The 20,299-nt window shown below is 39.1% G+C and overlaps 1 protein-coding gene across 4 annotated transcripts in view; it reads left to right on the forward strand.

Moving 5' to 3' along the window:
- Window positions 1–20,299, forward strand: part of LOC131069484 (protein FORGETTER 1) — a 176,941-nt gene that overhangs the window by 126,313 nt on the left and 30,329 nt on the right. For 3 of the 4 annotated variants that reach the window (XM_058004929.2, XM_058004930.2, XM_058004931.2), the window contains exons 30-31: window positions 14,999–15,127; window positions 16,154–16,265. In XM_058004929.2, the coding sequence (XP_057860912.2) occupies window positions 14,999–15,127; window positions 16,154–16,265 (241 nt within the window). Of the gene's footprint in view, window positions 1–14,998; window positions 15,128–16,153; window positions 16,266–19,965; window positions 20,136–20,299 lie in introns of all 4 variants that reach the window. The other variant, XR_009112137.2, reaches the window with a different exon arrangement.

The following is a 20,299-nucleotide window of genomic DNA, read 5'->3' on the forward strand; positions in this document are numbered from 1 at the left end:
ACTGCCCATCAACTCTAGCATTAGCTAATTCATCCGCTCTGGAGTTTCCTTCTCTGTAAATATGGTTGAAGGTCATTTTCTTGAAATCTTTAAGGAGACCAAGAGCTCTAGACAAGAGCGCACTCAGCTTCCAATCAGACAGAGAACCTTTCCTAAGGCCATTGATAATAATGGCCGAGTCTCCTTCAATGGCCAGTTTGCAGATACCTCTATTTTGACAAAGAAGGAGACCTTCAATTAGGGCTAAGATTTCAGCCTTGTTGTTGGATTCAAACCCTATGGGTTTTGCTACCCTAGCCAATTCCCTCCCACCCTCATCATGCAGACAACATCCAATGCCTGCAAGACCTGGATTCCCACGGGAAGCACCATCAAAGTTTAGTTTAACCCAACCCTTTTTAGGGGCTCTCCACTTGCAGGCCTTTCTCAACTCCTAATTGTTAAGAGTTGCCAATTCCAATAAAGGGAGGGATCCCTAAACCAAACCACCTCCCCCTCATCTTCTCATCCCAGTAGGTCATTTCTGAGAGATTACTAGGAAATTTAGAGGTTCTACTATTTAAAGTCTCCACTATTGAGGCTTCCATTTTATTCACCAGAAGGGTCCACCACTCCATCTTCTGCTCCTTGAAGAGTCTCCTATTGCATTCCTTCCAGAGTTCCTAGATAACCAAAGAGGGGGCTAGGTTCCAAAGTCCCCCATAAAGGGAATTCTTAAAAAGGATTGGCCATGCTTGAAACATCCCAAGGATATTATTGGGAAAGGCAGAGGACCACCCTAATTTGTTGCACAAACACAACCAACACTTAGAGGCATAATTGCAATTGAGAAGGATGTGGTCTTTGTCTTATTTAGCCTCTTCGCACAAGGGACATCTGCTAGGGCCTACATAGCCCATCTTTTTGAATCTATCTGTTGTTAAAATCTTATTCTGGAGAGCTAATCATGAGAACAATCCTGCCTTTGGTAGACACATCTTGTCCCAACACAAGGCTGCAGGGACAGAGGTGGAAGAGGAAAGCTGCTGACTCAGGAGGAGATTATAACCATCTTTTGAGGTATATTCTCCCGATTTTGACCCATCCTAGACAAGAGTATCTGACCCTAATTTGAAGGTGACCATCCTATTCTTAAGGATGTCTTGAAGCAACAATTTCTCCTCGACAAGGATGTTTACCTGATCAAGGGATCTCCAAGACCAACCCTTAGCTAAGTCCCCCTCAGGAGGCGTGATGTAGTCCTTGACATACCTACCCCACAAAGATTCAAGCACTACCCTTGACGATTCCAGGTTAACTTTTTGCTGAAGGACTGGAAAACCTCCCCAAGAGTTCGACCAGAAGAGGGCTTTATACCCCTTTCCCAGATTCCATGATAATTTGTCTAGGATGATTTTCCTACAGTCTAGCATAAAGTTCCATATACACGAGCCTCTTGGAGGGGAGAAATCCCTGAAGAGGCTCATATGGTCCCTACCACGGAGATATTTATGATAGAGGATTTGGGTCCACTTAAGATGAGGAGATCTGAACATTCTCCATACTAATTTGGCCCCTAACGCCTTGCTCTGGACCTTAATATCCTTAATCCCAATACCCCTTGCCGACTTAGGCCTACAAATCTTGTCCCAAGCCATTAGGGAGATCCGTTTCTTCTCTTCCACCCCTTGCCAAAAGAAAGATCTTAGATGTCTGTTTAGTACTTCCTTTTTGGACTGGGGCAGGTTGAAACATGAAAGCTGGTAGATAGGCATAGCAGCTAGAACCGATTTTACCAGAGAAGCTCTGCCTGCGGAGGATAGCCACTTACCCTTCCAGGTTGCTACCCTACTTTTAATCTTTTCTACTACTCCATCCCACAGATTAGATGACCCAGAGCCCTTATCCAAGGGCAAGCCTAGATACTTATAGGGAAGGTTTCCTAGATTGAAATTCAGAATGCCACAGATGTCTTTTTGTATACTTAACTTAGTGTTAAAAAAGAAGACTTCCGATTTAGCCGGATTGATCTCCTGACCTGAAGCCATTGAGTAAGAGTCCAAGATTCGCTTAAAAGCTCAAGCCTCACCTAGATTGCTAAGCCCATATAGCATAGTGTCATCCACAAATTGCTGATGCGTTATAGGGTCAAGGTTGCTAGTGATTCTAATTCCCGTCACCTGACTATTCTCCTTGGCCCTAGAAATCGATCTCCCCAAGGATTCAACCATAATGATGAAGAGAAAAGGGGATAGAGGATCTCCCTGCCTCAAACCCCTAGAGGAACTAAAAAATCCTTCAGGAGCGCCATTAACCAGTACTGAGAATTTAGGCGTAGAGATTCATTCAAAAATCAAATTAATCCAGACAGGGGGGAATCCAAAAGCTTCTAAGCATCTGCATAGAAATCTCCAATTCACCTTGTCATATGCTTTCCTAATGTCAATCAAGCTTTAAGAGCATACTGGGATTGCCATTCTTCTGGACAGAGTGGATAGCCTCCTGAGCTATAATAACCCCATCATAAATAGATCTTCTAGTAACAAAACCTGTTTGTTCCTCACTAATCAACAGGGGAAGGAGTTTTTGAAGCCTATTAGCTATAGTTTTAGAAAAAAGATTATAGATAGTATTGCACAAGGCAATGGGTCGAAACTCGTCAAAACGCTCAAGTTTATCCTTTTTAGGGATAAGGGCCAAAAAAGTATTGTTAATTTCTTTGAGGATATTACCTGAGTTCCTCATTCCTTCCAGAGCTGTCATTACTTCCTCACCTAAGAAGGGCCAACATTTTTGAAAGAAGCTAGTCGGAAAGCCATCCGACCCAGGGGATTTATCTGGGCTCATCTGCATAAGAGTTGCTTCTACTTCTGCTAAAGAAAATTTAGCAGTAATAGAATCAGTTTGGTCCTTACTTAGAAGCTTTGGGATACACTTGATAAACTTGTCCTGGATAGAGCCATGAGGGCTCTAGTCAGAATTGAGGATAAGAGAAAAGAAATCTACAACCTTTGTTGCAATGGATTTAGGATTAGCCACCTTAGAGCTGTTACTTAACTTAATCTTGGAGATATGATTTATGACTCTTCTCATCCTCACACTATTGTGGAAGAATTTGGTGTTCTTATCACCCTCCTCCAGCCATGTCTCTCTAGATTTTTGTTTCCAGAAGATTTCTTCTTTGGCAAGAATATTTTCATGATCGGCAAGGAGTTTCTTTTCTCTGAGAAACAGGGCCTCATCCATCCCATGTCTCATCACTTTCTCATTAACTTCTACCAACTCAGCTTCCACTTGGGGGCTTTATTGTAAAAAATATTGCCAAAGTGTTCTTTTATTCCAGTGAATGAGATCCTGCTTAATAATCCAAGTTTGTTAACAATCTTAAAGATCCCAAACCCAGAGACCTTGGCCGCATTCCACCACTCCTTTAGAAGCTCGAGGATGTTATTGTCTTTCAACCACATATTCTCGAATTTAAAAGGGCATCGTTTTGGACCAACCACGCCCTGAATGTCAAGTTGAATAGGAAAGTGATCCAATCCTGAGAAAGGTAGAATAGAGGCGTCCAAGGTATAGGAAAAGTTGATGAGACTGCCCAAAACAAAGAATCTATCGAGTTTCTCTGCAATGTTACTAAACCCTAACCTACAATTGTTCCAGGTAAAGGCTTCCTTATCCATATTAATCTCACTCATGCCACTACGATGGATCCAATCTGTGAAGTCAAGAGAAGCACGAGCATTTATACCTAAGCCTCCTCGCTTCTCATGCTGATGCAAAATTGCATTAAAGTCCCCACCTAAGATGCATATCTGATTAAGGGTGTTTGTGAAATTCTCAATTTCCTCCCATACTCTTTTTTTATCCTCATTAAGGATAGGCCCATACACGTTAATAATGACAAAATCTAGATTGTTTTTGAGGCTAGTTACCCTCGCACTCATCCAATTGTTGTAAGATTCCATAAATGAAAAAAGGATACTACGTGGATCCCAGATTATAGCAAGTCCTCCAGAGGCCCCATTGGCTGGGGCCCCCGTATTCTGTCTAAAGCCTAATTGCTTGCCGAAGGAGACTAAATCTTCCTTCCCTAATTTAGTTTCTTGTAACAGAGCTAATTCTGGACTGAAAGAGGATAGACATTGCTTGACTAACCTCTGTTTGTTAGGGGCATTTAAACCCCTAACATTCCATGAAACAACTTTCATGATGCCTTGGGAAGGACCTCCCCTTCCCTGCATGAAACATGTCCGTGAGTTTAACCTGACCTTCCGCTGTTCCATCATTGGCTCTTAGCTCCGATAAGGATTTCCTACCTCTCTTTTTGCAGGACTTGGCACAATCCGGAGTAGATTTATCATCTGCCCAGAGTTCGATGCCTAAGGTTTCATTGTCCTTGTTATCTAAGTCTAAAAAATGTTCCTCCATGTCAGAGACCATAGGGGAGGGGGGAGAGGGCCAAAATTACCTTATTAAGCATTTTTTTCTGAAGATCAAGTTCGTCCTTATCTATTATTTCATTCAATAATTTGTCCATGATTTCCTCAGTAACTGAGTCACATAGATAGTTAATAATGCAGTTAACCTCTTCCTCTTTGTGGGCTAGATCCTCCTCTTGATCAACCCTTTCCACAATATTCTCCCCTTTCTTCAGATGGGGAGAATCATTAAAGTTGCTTCGATCATCCAATCTAGTAGCTTGATCCAAGGAAAGAGGAAGAGATTCCATCTCCCTACTGTTGTGCGTTGCACACGCTCCCTGTCGCCGACAGGGTCCCCCATCCCTTTTTTGAGCCTTTCGTCTTCACCCTGTTGAGTTTCACGCAAAGTGTCTCGCGTCCTTTCGAGCGAGTATGCGATTGGTCCGTGAAGTGATGATGTTTAAAGGAATAGAGCCGATGATTCCATTAGGCTAGTCTAGCCCTCGGGCACGAATACCAAGAGATTGTTCGAAATTGTGAAATTGCCTTGGATAGGCGTAAGATGATAGAAGGTGGCAAACCCTGCCAAGCAAAGAGTAGCACGTCTGAAGGTCGCATAACGACCCAAAATTGTCATTTTTGCGTAAGAGCGATGAGATGGATTACATGAGGTTTGGTTTACGGAGTTTACAAGATTTGAACGAATGACGATTTTCGCCAACTGGAAAGGAGGAACGAATTTCGTTGCAAAATGCCAAAGTCCTCCAAACTCGCCCAAGTACACAAGCTCGCACAAAATAAGAGAAATTTCCAAAGTTGCAAAATCGCCCAGGGGGCCGAATTTCGGACCCTGGGGGACAAAATGAGAGAAATTTCCAAAGTTGCAAAATCGCCTAGGGGGCCGAATTTTGGACCCTGGGGTTAAAATGAGAGAAATTTCCAAAGTTGCAAAATCGCCCAGGGGGGCGAATTTCGGACCCTGGGGACAAAATGAGAGAAATTCATAAAATTGCAAAACCTCCCTGAGGTCCGAAAATGCTTTAAGTTGCTAAAAAACGTGAAAACTCCGAAAATTGCAAAATATGCCAAAGGTCCGAAATTTGGATAAGTTGCGAAATGTGCCAGAGGTCTAAAAATTACCTTTAAGTTTGCAAAAACCTCTAAAGGTCCGAAATTCACTTAAGTTGCCTAATTTCGGACCCTGGGGCCGAAATTTCAAAAGTTTTAAAAGTTTCAAAATGCCTTATGGGCCGAATTTCAGACCCTAAGGGCAAAATGAGAGATTTAACAAAGTTGGCAAAAGGGCCAAATGGTTCGAAAAGTTCGAAATTGCCAAAGTGTTTAAAAGTCCGAAAAGATAAAAACTCCGAAATTCGGACCTTAAGGCCGAAATGCAAAGAAAATGAAGTTGGCAAAAACGGCAAAGGGTCCGAAGTTTGCAATTTAGGAGGTAAAGGGAGAAAGTAAAGTTTCAAAATGCCCCCAGCCCCCGAAGTTCACATTTTGGAGGAAAGCGCGTGGAAAATGAAGTTGGCAAAGTCCTCCAAATCGCTGAGATTGGCAATCCGCACCCAAACTGCCGAAGCTGCGAAATCCCTAAACCCCAAAATCGCACCATACAAATTCGCATTTGGGAGGCCATCAAGAATCACGTGGAGTTCATGCAGTCGGCAAGAGGTTTCAAATCGCCCAAGGTAAAAGATTGCTTAGCCTAAAATGACAAACTCCTTTCAAATCGCCCAAGGTAAAAGATTGCTTAGCCCAAAATGACAAATTCGCATTGAATTAGAGAGATAACCGTTGAAATTCTAAAATTTGCAGAACTATCCATTCGTTTTTGCACAGCAAGTCGGGCAATTTCTCACCATTCATTTGCATTAGGTAAGTATGCTTTGTCTCTCTTGGTCATCTGAAATGTTTATAAATTGGATGCATGCATGTGCAAAACTGATTAAAATGCTTAAAATTCGCATCTTTTTTTCGATTATTAAAACGTCATGCAAAGCAGGCGAAATTAGAATTTGCTCCTAAGATTTAACCAGAAATTGCATTTTTAAACTTAGGAGAATTTTTCGAGCTTTGTCCCTTTTGAAAATTAATCCAGAAAATGTTTGAGTATAAATTCGCGATCAAAAGCTTCATGAATAAATGTTTTGCTCAATCAAGCTCTCAGCTAGCAATACCACTCTGTTTCCAATCTAAATTTTGAATTGATTCTTGAATGTCGGCGTATTCTCTATCTAACCCGCCTCACTTCTTTTATATCGCCTCGTAATCCGCATCCAGCTGTGCAGGATAAATGCCTAAGTCGGTGATGGAATCATCAAAGACGCCCGCTACAGCTGAGACATCGCGAGCATCCAAATCAGATATCCCACGCAAAGTTGAAAGGATGAAGTACCAGTATCAAAGAGGGGGATTGAGGGAGTCAAAAGTTCAGAGCGTCTGGGACAATGTCGGTGATACCGACCTTGGCCATATTGACATCCAGGACTTAAGGAATCGGGTCTTCTCCCCTAACGCATATGGCAAGACTAGACAGATGGTGGAAAGTGGCATCGCCCAAGCGGCGGGATTTCCTCCAGCAGTACAAAATTATGAGTTAGTGGTAGAGGTTGCCCGACATTATGAGCCAGGTTCCAGATTGGTGCTCCTCGAGAATATGACTCTCGCCAACTTCACCTCTGAGGCCATTGGCGATGCATTCGACATTCCCTTCCCAAACAATCCCACGGTCACGACTATAGACGAAGCACAGGGGGCATACGATATGAATCCGGCTAGATGCAGAACACTGATCAACGAAGAGTGGTACAAGGAGAGAAGGCCTCCAAGTGCCATAATTGGGAAAAAGACCCCAAGAAGTGACTTTCACAATGAGCATGGGGATATGGTCACATTACTCAGCAAGGTTATGGGACTTCCTAAATCCAACTACTTTGAAGAGTGGATGTTTTATTTCATAGAGCAAGTCTTTGCTGGGAAGTCCAAGTTTGACTGGGCCCAGATTATAAGCGACAACGTCCACACTCAGCTAATTGAGCTCGAGAGCAAAAAGTACTTCACTATGACCTCTTACTTGGTCTACATGTTCGCCAAGAACCAACCGCTGCCAGGTTTGATAATGAAAGGTGAAATTGGGAATGGGCCTGGTTAGGTAAAGGTCTATGATTGTTACCCACAGCTGCACTATCAAGATATAGCTCAGAGAGAAAAGAACAGCCCAGCTTATGCAGTTGGCCAATATGAGCGCGTAAATGACGCCTTCACAATGCGCCTGGTCAGGCTAATGCAGGGAGGATTACACATAAGGCTCTTAGAGCAAGCTACTATTCTAGTACAGAGATACGGAGCCTGTTTCATCCAGTTCCCAAGGTTCTCCTATATCCGAATAGCGGGCTTTGATGGTGCCCCTCTCCGACTTCCACGGTACCCAACCGACAAAATAGTTCTTATGGAGGTCGCAAGGCAGTCACGTCCGGCTGACATCTTACTCAGAGAGAGCAAGCAGGCTAGATTCACATTCCCCATGATTATAGGCAATCAGGATGTCCATCTGAAGACCCCCACCCTAGCAGAGGAATCCCTCGCAGAGCTGGCCTCTTATGGCCTACAAGAGCGCTTTCCGAGAAAATATTTCGATCATGATAACTTGGCAAAAAGAGCCTATGGCAGGTGGTATAGAGTAAAGGAATCAGTTGAGGATTATTGGAAGAACTGCTCTGATGACTATGAGGTCCGGAGGCGTGAATATTCGAGGCTGAGTGTGCAGCAAATGCGACTCTTTGAATACCGCCGGGTCCTGGATCAACTCGCGGATTCAGGGAATTGTCTGCAAGTTTGGGAATTTGAGGCAGTGAGACATCTTTTGCCAGGCGTTGATTGGTCCCAAGACCCGATCACTGATTTTGAGGCAGTCATGGCAGCCCCAACAAGATATACAGACCAATGGTTGCATCAGCAAATTGAGAGACTAATTCATGAGGGAGTCCAGTTCACCTACCACCTAATGGGTAGCCTCGATTCTCAGTCTTCCGAAGATGAGGGAACTTCCAATGCACCCAGGGAAGAAATTGAAAAACTCGAGAAGAGAAAGAAGGCTAAGGCTTGCAGAGGGACTCGGACGTCAAAGATAACAAGAAGGGAGAAGATTCCTATAAGGAGACCAGAGGTCACTTCATCGTCAAAGGACCCCAGTTCGTCTGACGATGTAGTGGAATTAGATTATATACCTGCTCCGCCTTCCCAGAGTGACATCGATGCATTTGGAGCTGATGATCCTCCTGCACCCGACATGCTAGAAGCTGAGCTAAGGGCCATTGAATCAACCAAACTGGGTAACCAAATAGAGGAAGGAGAGATTCCATCCATTCAAGGAATCGAAGTGCATGAGCCCACCCAACAGAGCCGCCATGAACTGCTGCTCCATAATACAACAAAAGACGACTCTACCGTTGAAGGAGAGCAAAGGACAGAGGAGACCTGCGAGCTCGAAAGGACTGAAGAGCAACCATCACACGAAGGCACCAGACAATTGTTCAGTGAAGTGGGAGAAAGTTCAGCTGCAAGTAAGGAACTTGGCACCCCCCCCACCCCTCCGGTAACAGAACAGCTGGGAATTTGCGATGAGTCGGCTAAAAACATTAGAGAACAGAATGCAAACTTAACCATATCATCAGCCCAGACAGTACCTCAAGAATGGTTGATTGCCAGAGCCCAACGCAAGGCCGCCACCAAACCACCTATTGATTTGGAGGACATCTTCTCACGCATAGATCAAGCTAAAGCTAAGGGGAAGAAAAGGCCCAAGGCATATTCCAGAATGACTAAAGATGAGCAAAGGAACCGTACTCTCCACATTGCCACCCCGCTTGTAGACAAGCCAACAGATCAGATCACACTGGCAGATTATAGCATCACAACCGTCCCCATCGGATGAGCCACTAAGGCACAGGAAAAGGAGGAATTCAAGGATTCAGTGCAGAACATACTTAGGCAACTTGAAGAGATAACAACTGAGAAGGATATGTATCGGGCTCGTGTTGAGCAGGCCGAAGGGTACATCGATCAACTCCTGAGACCATTACACAATGCCTCCGAATCCCACATTCCCCCGACAGCATTGGCATAGAGGACCACAACAGAATTTGAAGGAGTACGGGACACCGCAAGGGCCGTCAAGGAATGGATACAATGCATCAAAAGAAGGGGAGAACGAATCCTTGAGGAAGTGAAGGAAATGGCTCACCACCGAGAAACCGCTTTGGTTAAGTTATTAGAGGTAAAGAGGGAATCCCTCCACATCCAGGAAGTGGCTGCCACTACTCTTCCCCTCATGAGAGCTCTCTTCTGGACCCATGCATAGATTCCTACATTACCCACCATCCTAGATCCTCATAATATCAGCACTCTTAAGGAGTGGTACTGGACTATCAACATGAAGAATGATGCGAAGGAAATCATCGATAGAGAACACAATGCATGCGAGGTAATTTTGAAAACCATGCAGGAACTTGGCAAGATAATCCTTTGATCAATGGTTTCGAGATGGGTAAATGACCAATCTGATGAAGTGATACTGCCAGACTGGGAGGAAAGATTGGGAACAAATAAGATCACTTATTCCACTAAGGACCTAGGCTTTGCCGGTCAATTCCACTCGGACATGTTGTACTTTGAGCGTAATCGTTCCAGTTGGCGAGATGGTCTGAAGCAGGTAGACCAATACCTCTAGGGCATGCAATATAAAATTCGTCATCCTCCTATGCCTCCATTCAGTCTGCTTTTCCAATTATGTATCAGGTTCCAGGAGTATGTTTGTGAGGAACGTGCAGCAGGTCGAGATCTCTGGCGGGAATATTTGCATGAAGAAAGTCAATTTTTGATAAAAGGATTTGAAACTGGAAAAGAAAAAGTGCTTTCCTAAAGATGCACTTTTTTCCTTTTTAAATTTTGAAAAGTGCACTTTTGGCCAAAAGGGTCATATTCGACTTTCAAGTCAACTAAAATGTAAAACTTTATGAATGCACCTTTTTGGATAATTTTGGATGAGTTTTAATTATCCTTTTTGGGTAGTTATTGCTCATTTTGGGGTGGTTGTTGATATTTGCCTCCCATTTATGGATATGGGCAGCCATGTTTTATGGATGAATCTGGGCCACTTGTTTAGATTAGATCTTGGCCATTCATCCAATTTTGGAGCCTATTTAAAGGAGACTGGTTTTCCCTCATTTGGCAAGAAGTTCTTGTATTTTTGCAAAAACTCTGGCGAAATTTACAGGATTTAATGCAAAGTTAAGACTGTTTCCAAGTTTCCTTGTGAGTGCATGGTCTCCTTCATTAATCTAGGAATTTTTGCAGTTATGTTTATTTCGTTAATATGGCATTTTCAAATAAACATGCGATAGAATCCTTGCAGTTCACACCATTAGGGAATTGCTGATTGCCCTTCCTTCTGCATGGTTAATCTGAACCTTTCATATATTTAGTTCGGTTATTGAATGCTCACTGAATGAATGTAAAAGTTCTAATGTTGTATTTGATAACATGAAAATCCTATTTTCCTTTGAAGATCGCACTAGATTTATGCAGGTATTGTGCTTAAATAGCTGGTGATGCTTAGTCTAGTTATTTGGAGGTGTCCGTCTGTTTACTGAATTTGCTATCTTAGTTAAAATTTATATTTTATGCATCTCTCTCTCCCTATCCTTCCCTCCTTTTCTTCTTTTTACCAAGAAGAATCCGCAGTCCCATTGAAGACAGTATCAACTAAACTGAAATCATTTGATAAGAAAGATCATAAGAATTCCAGGGAACTCATCTATCAATCGCCTATCTCAACGTAAGTCCCCCTTGTGTTTCCAGCATAAACACATCAAACCACTGAGCAATCCCGCAATCAAGATTTGACAAACGAAACCTTGAGGTTGTCCCCTTTGATCAAAAGTAGAAAATAGCATTAGGGATTTCCTTATCTCAAGAGAGGATAGGATGCTTAGCGAGTTTATTCTATTTTGCGTTGGCCGTATGGAGTTTGCAGCAATGCGATTTTAGACACGTCAACACCTACACATCCCATCTTTAAAAGCCGGAGAAAGATCACCCTTCTTGACACAAGGTATCATTGGATTAGTAGGCATACCTGGCTTATCCAACGTAGATTCTTCAAGGGGGCAAGGAGAGGAGGGGATCAACCGATCGTCCCTGCTCTGGTCTGCTATAAATTCCCCCTCTTCTATCTCCTCAGGTTGCCTAGGCGGCAAAGAAACTTCCCTAATCACAAACCCTCCTTGCTCCAAATTGAAAGTAATGTCTACCCCAGGAATCTTGCTAGATCTAGATTGAGAAGAGGGGAATTTTGGGGTCAATGCGGGAGCAGGGTCTAAGTCCAGAACTCCTTTGTAAAATTTAGGATAGATAAGGAAAGACGACATCCCTGATTTAATTTCAATAGGTTTTAAAGTTTTAACACTAATATCCATGTTAATTATCATTACATAGTTCGAGTATTTCCTATTCTTATCACTAAGCTCTACAAATTTACCCAAGTGATTACCTATTTTCCTAATAATTTCGGTGTCCATTAATTCTATTGGTAAGTTATGGATTAAAACTGGTCTATCTATCTTAAAAGATTTCAAGTTGTTAGGGTTAAAATCCGGATATCAATCTAAAAAACTAAAATCAAAACCTTTGAAAGTTGGAGATTTACCTTTTAAGAATTCTTCCTTATGTCTTGAATTTCCACAATCAATATACAGAAAGCCTTCAGTCAAGATAGCTATACTTACTATCCATGTGAAGGAGGACATAAACCAGTCTACGATAACCTCTGGCGGAATTCTAAGTCCCTGCCATCTAGCGAAAACCCCAAAAGCTTTACAAGACTGTTGAATCCTCTTTACCAAGTTATCATTAATCTCTAAAATATTTGCCACATCTGAATTAGGGTTCCTATTTATAACCGGCTCGGCCACTGAGGGTTTAGGAGGCGTCGCAACTATCTTGCCCTTGCCCTCAAAAGCCCTAGGTTGGATATCAACCGGTCTTCTGTGATGATTATTACTTCTTCTTCTAACATTATTGGAGTGAGAGCTAACCCGGGGAGCTGGTTTTATAAAACCTTCCTCAAGATTCTGCAATTGATAAAACATATTGGAGATGGCCGGCTTAGTATTTCCTTGGCATCGGTCATTGCCATTCACAACCCTTGGAGAGTTTTTCATAGCTGCCCTGTGTGACCTCCTAGCTTTCACCACTTGCCATTCTGATTGCTCCTGAGGTAGGGGAGCCCTGATCCCAGATTGCGAACCCTGAGCGCATATTTGGTTCGCTCGAAAAACCACTTCTGTTGGGCCAAGACTGGCGCATTCCGCAGAGGAAATTGTGATGGGAAATTCGCTTGGTATTTTTGCTGCATTTTTGCAGAGCCAGTATTTTATATTATATATGATATTATATTAAATTTATTTTAATATATTTATTTATGTTTCTTATTAGCAATTAAAATATATATATTTAGGATCAATAAATGGTAAAGAAGACATTATGTTCTCTTTCCAAACATCTGATTTGTATATTCACAAAAGAAGACTATTTATATTATTTAACTAAAATTTACCTTATTTAATTGATTTAAAATTGAGAATTCTTTTAAATATAAATATTTAGATTGATTAATTCATTAGTTGAACATTGCCTTATTTACCATTCGTACAGATTGTTATACACCATAATAGAATATTAAAAATTTTCAATTAGTATTTTATCTATTTAGTTGATACAAAATTTCATATCTTTCAATGATATAATCAAATAAAATATAGGTTACTAAAATCATATAAAAAATTATAAAATTATATAGAAAAAGAAATTAATATACTTGAATTATTTATCTTTAAAAATTGTTTCATTTTAAATTATTTTAAAGATACCCCAATTTTATAAAAATATAAGAAGAAAATTAATATACTTGAACTAATTATCTTTAAAAATTATATCATTTTAAACTATTTTAAAGGCTACTGCAATTTTCATCAAATCATCTAATTAATTTTTTTCAAAAATGCTTGAAGTTTTCTGAAAAAAACTGAATTTTTTTACTCATCTCAGAGACAAAAAAAAAATGCATGTGAAATGTGGAACACTTAATTTTTTTTATTCATCCCTAAGGCATGAACTAAAGAATGCATTGAAATATATCTTGTTAAACGAAGGGTACTGTCCAAAGATAGTGACTGGTCAAATGCATTACTGTGAATTGTTTTTCCCAATGTCAGAGGGTTGTGATGAAAATAACTGTTTCGTACAGGCAACCAAAATGGATAAACAAAATGGGAACGGTATTTGTAAATGGGCCTGCATGAAACAGCACACACAAGTCAAAGCTTAGTGTGTGCTGTTTAAGCCACCCCCTTAACTGCCAGCCAAATTTTCTCATCAAACTGGGAGCTAACTAATGATAGTTTCTATGCAGAATATTCATTAAGAGCAAAGGAACTATGAAGTACCATGATATAGTTAAAAAGGAAAGTCGAGCAGAATGCAAAAGCATGAATTGCTTGTCTCATGTTTAGCAACACTTAGATTTTTCCTTAGCAAGGTCTTATTGATATTGATGAGCACAAACTCAGAGAATACATAATCCTTTATTCTTTTTAATTCTGTCATCAAATTGTTAACAGTACACATTGATTGGGAGGCAGATGTGAAGGATTAAGATTATTTTCCATAGCAGATGGTTGGCAAGACACATGTTTGTCAAGCATGCTTTGTAAAGGTGCATTATTTATTATTGGAATATTAAAAAATCTATCTCTTAAAGTAGCTTTCTTGGTGAAGATCACCCTATTGTGCTTTATCTTAAATACTGTAAAAGAAAAATCATATAAGGCAGTTGCCTTAGGTAAATCGAGGTAGCTTTTGTCATGAAAGTAATTTATCTGCAAAAATCATTGAAGTCACATGTCTGAGAAAGTTAAGGACTTTCTTCTGACATCTAATTCTTGTTTCTTTATTTTGTGTATAAATGCTATTTAAACTGCCAATAGTTCAGTTCAAGTGAAGACTAGGACACTAGAGGGGAGAGAAGAGCAGAAATGCATAATGTGAATTTTTTGGCTCGTGTCTTTCTATAGAGTGTATATCATGTATTTCATACATGTCTGTCTGTGGAGCCTATATCATGTAAATCATTGTACAGAAAGTGTACTGTACCATTTATTTTGAATGCACTGAACTGCTGCACATACGTTTACTACTATTTGATTTGTTAAATAGTAGCAATAAAATCAAGAGTTTTAGTTATTCATGTGGGGTTGTAGAATTATTCTAAGCTTTGTTGGTTGTGTGATGGCTGGTAGGCAATATTATGGAATAGAAGTTGAATAAGTATGATAAATAATTCTATTCTTCTTATGTTGAATGGATGTATAATAGAGGATGGCTCCTAATTAAAAAGGAAGGAACCATATTATGGTCATTTCTTCAAAAATGTCTTCAAAACAGAAATTCATTATGTATTTATTTAATGAATAACTCGGACGATTCACATCAACAACATCACTAGACTTATTGACCATGTTTCTTATATGCAGTGTATGCATGGACCTAAGTGTAAAGTTGGTGCTAGCTGCACTGTTGGAAAGAGAGTCCAAGAGTTTAATATCTTAGGTGGACTTATTCTTCCTGTTTGGGGCATGGTGGAAAAGTCTCTTTCAAAACAGGTATAGGATGAAGTATGAACATTGGCATATTTTTATTAATTATCTTGATGGTTGTTGAAATGTGCTCTTTTTTGATGAAATATCCTTGCCATATACACAATTGTCTTTTTTTGTGTTTTTTCACTTGATCCAAATGAATTTCAAAACACAAACTCCTGTTCGATTTTATCCTGTTAAACAATAGGCACAGCTTGCAGCTTTTGTATTGTTGAACGCTCATTTAAATTTGACATGTATGATATTAGTTATGTAACTAAATTTCAACGGCCATCATCTGACATCCATGATATATACTGGTAAATATCTGATCTTGGGCTTTTAAATTTGTCTTACCTGGAACTGACAAACTTACACCTGTGGTGGCTAGCAACTTTAAGTGGATTGAATTTACATCAAATAGGTGTTTGAATTTTGTTTGTTACTTTCATCATTAGGGTGTTGTTCTCTTACTAACTATGCATTGGTAACTAATTTTATTGAAATGTAGATAACTCAATTTGTTTAGTAATTGTGTTGTGGACGAATGTTTGACTCAATAATGCATTTCTTAAACTGACATTATTTAACTTTTGCAATTGTTGTTAACACTTGATATACATGATTTTCTTTGACAATCTATAAACTATTTTGCCAATCCAATGAACTGGAATGCACTTTAGATTTTAAGGAAAAGCTAATAAACTATACAGAAATATGACGTAAATTCTTTTAAAAATTAATAAAGCTGTCAGATTATGTGAAGTATTAAGCTCATTAACTGTAATCTGGAATACCACATAACTAGTTTTATTTTAAAGATTCATTGCAAACACTGATTTAATCATTTGGAACTTTTGAGAAGTTTAATCTTTTTAGTCAAATTGAAATTATTGATCATTGACTTGTTTTCATGCATTATTGATATGTGATTGATATCATTTCTGCTACATGTATGAATTTAGATTTTCCTTCAATTAGTTTGCCTTTTTTATTTATCTCATAGAAATAGAAACAAAGATTGGATTTAATATTTCTTATTTGATTAAGGTGCGAACAAGTCACAGGCGATTGCGTGTTGTGCGATTAGAGACAACATCTGAGAACAGGCGAATAGTTGGCCTTCATATTCCAAATCCTGCTGTCAATTCCGTCTTACAAGGTAAGATATCTGACATTGGTTTATTTCTCTCTTTCGGTTTCTGGCTCATACACATGCACACCCTCCCCCCACACATCCACATCCACACCCACACATTCATCCTTGTTTTGTTCTGTGGCACTTCTAGGTGACAGCGACTCATGTAAACTCTCTGTTTCTAATTCCTGTCTATTCCATAAGTAGAAGAGACATTGTTTTATTGCCATGTATTGTAGCTTATAGATTTATCTTATATTAGTAGATAACTTATATTTTTTAGCATTTAATATTATGTTTTTGTTAACTTTTTCATTCGCAATCCTACTTAACTCTACAATCATATTCTACAGGTTAGATGAATCAATAATATGTAATGCCACTTGTCAGCCTAGGTTTAGCGTGCAGAGTTAACTCGTTGTCCCAGTACTGCTGAGGTCCCTGATTAAAAGTTTGTAACTCCTAGATGTTGTTGAGCCACAGGGAGAAGTGGAAGGGAGTTCAATTAGAAAAAAAAGGTTATATTTCTCAAACCCCTTGAAAAGAACTTGCCTAGTATTAAAAACAAACGTAGGCCTCAAGAATCCATCAAAGGAACTACAACACTAAAGAAGTCAGTGCCAAAAGATAAATTTCATTATAAGCCATCTCCTTTCAATCATGAACATAAGAAGAACTCTCTTGTTGCAAAAAAAGATGATAGTAGAAATGAACTTAGAAGACAAATTCTCTGCTTCTCATGCAAAGAATCTTGGGAACCAAGCCAGTAATGTCAAAGCCAAGAAGCGGTGAAATCAAAGGAATTCAATGAAGATTCATAAAAGGAGGTAATGAATACCTTTGATCCACAAGCTGAAGAAGCAAATATTTATTTGACTCCTAAAAAGTGTGATTTGCAGCAGAATAGCGATGAAATCAAGAAAGAAATTAAGAAAGATACTCTGGTCAGATTTTTTTCTCTTTCTGATTCTCATTTTGAGAATAATGGTATTGGTGTAGAGCCCCCAAAACTCCCAAATCTGTGAAAGAATGTAAAACATTTTGACTACATCTTCCATTACAGCTCAAGAAATAAGGATTGTAGTGGAAGCATGAATTTATTGCATCATTTTCATGTTATGCTATCACAATCATTTTATCTTAATGGGGAGTATTCTTACAATGATTAAAATATGATACTAAATGGGAAGGGGTTCCTTACTCTCCACTTCAAGATTGCTCATGCATGATGATGGTGTATTCGAACATTTAGGGCATTTCGGCAATTCATTGTGGTAGAAAATGTCATACATTACTATTGTCTTGGATATGAGCAACTATAATCAAAGGTTTGTATTCTTTACCCAGGATGATCATTAAACATAAGCAAAAGAGCATGGCAGCATATGATATCATTGAAACTGGATCAGATCTACGAAGAATGCATTTCTCTTATGAACAGACCAAAACCACATTTAAAACAAATTGGATAGAATTTAGGTATTACTGCTGATATGACAAACTATAAAATATTATTAAAGACATGGTCCATTGTGGGAAAGGTTGATTTAGCATAACATCTTTATAGAAAGATTCTATGTAGAGGAGTAATAGGGGAGTTAAAAATGGACGATACAACTTCTAGCACAATTATCCATGGTTTTTGAAAAGGCAAGTGACTCAATGTTATTGTACATGAGCATAATGTATGTAATGCATTCCATGCTATGAGAACCAAAGTAAGTCTGTGTATCGTGGTTGTATTCCAATAGTGAGTTTTGATAGATTTGCAAAAATAGGGAGCTAAATTTTACATTAGAAGGAACAGATGTGGTGCTGGGAGTAGTCATAGAAAGGAGGACTTCTTGCATTAAGCAAGTTTCTTATTAATGGAGATCATCCATACTATCTTATTTTAACGTATGCAACATAGTCTTTATTGTGATATTCAAATGTCTCCAAATTGGCATAATATGGTGTGCAATAATATGTTCCTAGGATCACCAATAGATATAGGATTCCAATCTTGTAATGTCCCTATTTTTAGCAAAAGTGTTTTGTGCAAAATTAGCCTAGTTTTCTAGTTTTTTCAAAGGCTAATTTGTGTGCTTAGGAGAACTCCAAAGTTCTTAGAGTGCAAGGTTCGTTGTTGCACGGTTTTTATTCTCAGTAGTTAGCTCAGTTGGTAGTGTGGATCATCATGCCACTTTTAGAAGTGATATTTGACCATTTTGGTGTTCTCCAAACTTCTTGGAGAAGTAGTCCTTTTTTAGCAAGTCATCCGATTGGCTCCAATCATCGTGCCAAGTCTTCACATCATAGTGGTGTGATTAGAGTTTGGCCAATGTCATTTCAGTGCTTTTCACAACTCAGGTAAAATAATTCAAATGTTTGCTTAACTTTCTAATGTTATATTATTAATTTTATGACATAAGTGTAAATTTAAAAAAAAAGGTGATTATGTGCCTCATAAATGGACACCTAGGAGAGGTAAGGGTGTTTTTGCACGTGAAATGTTATTAATATTTCAAAAAGGTCATTTTGAGTGATAAAGGAAATATTATAATTTTTTGGATATTTTACCCCCAAAAAGCAATATAAGGAGGATGCGAGATCATTTGAAGGGGATACCAGTGAATATGATATCGTTATGTTAGAAAGAACCTGAGTTATACCAAAACTTATGAGCACAAAAAATCCTCTCAAGATTACTAGCCTTTGGGATGAAAACAACATTATCTTGTTGGTGTAATTCCATTAAGGATCACAATTGCTACAAATCAAAGTTTTAGCATTTTGGTTCAATCATGGAAGTTGTTGATATGTTCTAGTTGTAGGTTTTGTTGATTGATTGCTTTCAGTTATTGATTTTTCTTAGAGAGATGTTCTTGGTGACTTGGAATGAGCTTATGTTGGTTGTACCATCTAATACTTGTAATGCCTCCCTTGTTTCCATTCTATCATTTGATTATTTTGATCCGAGCTAGACTTTGTATATGTTTATCCCTTGACTGTGCATATATTATTCTTTTGTATTGGCATCCATGTGCTGCATTCGATGACTTTCATATTCTTTTGTTCATATGATGATATCACTGCAAATATGGATAGTAGGTTATACTTGTAGTTTCAGTGATGATCATATGTGCATGATGACTCTACGATGATGTGACACGATATTACATGAAGATGTATGGATTAGCATATGAGGATACTCTAGTTTATGGGTGTTGTATGATTACTTGATCATGTTTTGATGATGTAATGTTTAATGAATTATGATGCTATTGACCATGGTTTCTATGTGACCCTGATTGGGGAAACGATTAATGCTGTTTTGGTTATATTATATGGTATGTATATGTATGCACCCACATTACCAGGAGACCTGTCTCTTACCCCGAGACGCGTACGGGAGACGGAACCAAAAACATCTCCAAAAACTTCCCGACACACAAGCCACTTAGTTTGGCTATATTACCAGTATTATAAGAAATTTTAATTTCAATTTTTGTTCAATTTAAATTTAACGTTAAGCTTTACTACTGTTCTTGTTTTCAAAGTTCTATTTCATGATATTTTCTAGAAATTATTAAATTATATTAAAAACAAATTGGCATATCAAAGTACCCCCGTCTCCTATTTTTAAAAATTAGTCATACTAGTACCGGTACCAGTCTCCAAGTACCCCCGTCTCCCGGTAACCTTGGTATGTACATGTGTTTGTATGTTTTGGTTGATGTAGGTACTGGGCATTGACTCCACCTGGCTTCACGGGTCCAAGCATGTTCGCATTTCCCAATGGTGGTTACACGAGATAACACAAGGCCAAACATGTTCCTATCCTTAGCCATCGTTCCTGATCAAAGACAATTTATCCTCAATTCTTGTATTTGCACCTGGCTTGCCATCGAGGTAATGACCGATACCCTGCTGAATATTGTGAGAAGCCCGCAAAGATTGTATGTGTTGAACATTTTTTCATTGGTGTCAAAGGTTAGTTAATGAGGTTCAGAGATTGAATAGAAATTTCAGTTGAGTTGCTTGCTTGTCTAGTTGAGCTGCTTGCCTGCTTCGTT

Source organism: Cryptomeria japonica, chromosome 11 (assembly GCF_030272615.1).
Source record: "Cryptomeria japonica chromosome 11, Sugi_1.0, whole genome shotgun sequence".
NCBI classification, from domain to species: domain Eukaryota; kingdom Viridiplantae; phylum Streptophyta; class Pinopsida; order Cupressales; family Cupressaceae; genus Cryptomeria; species Cryptomeria japonica.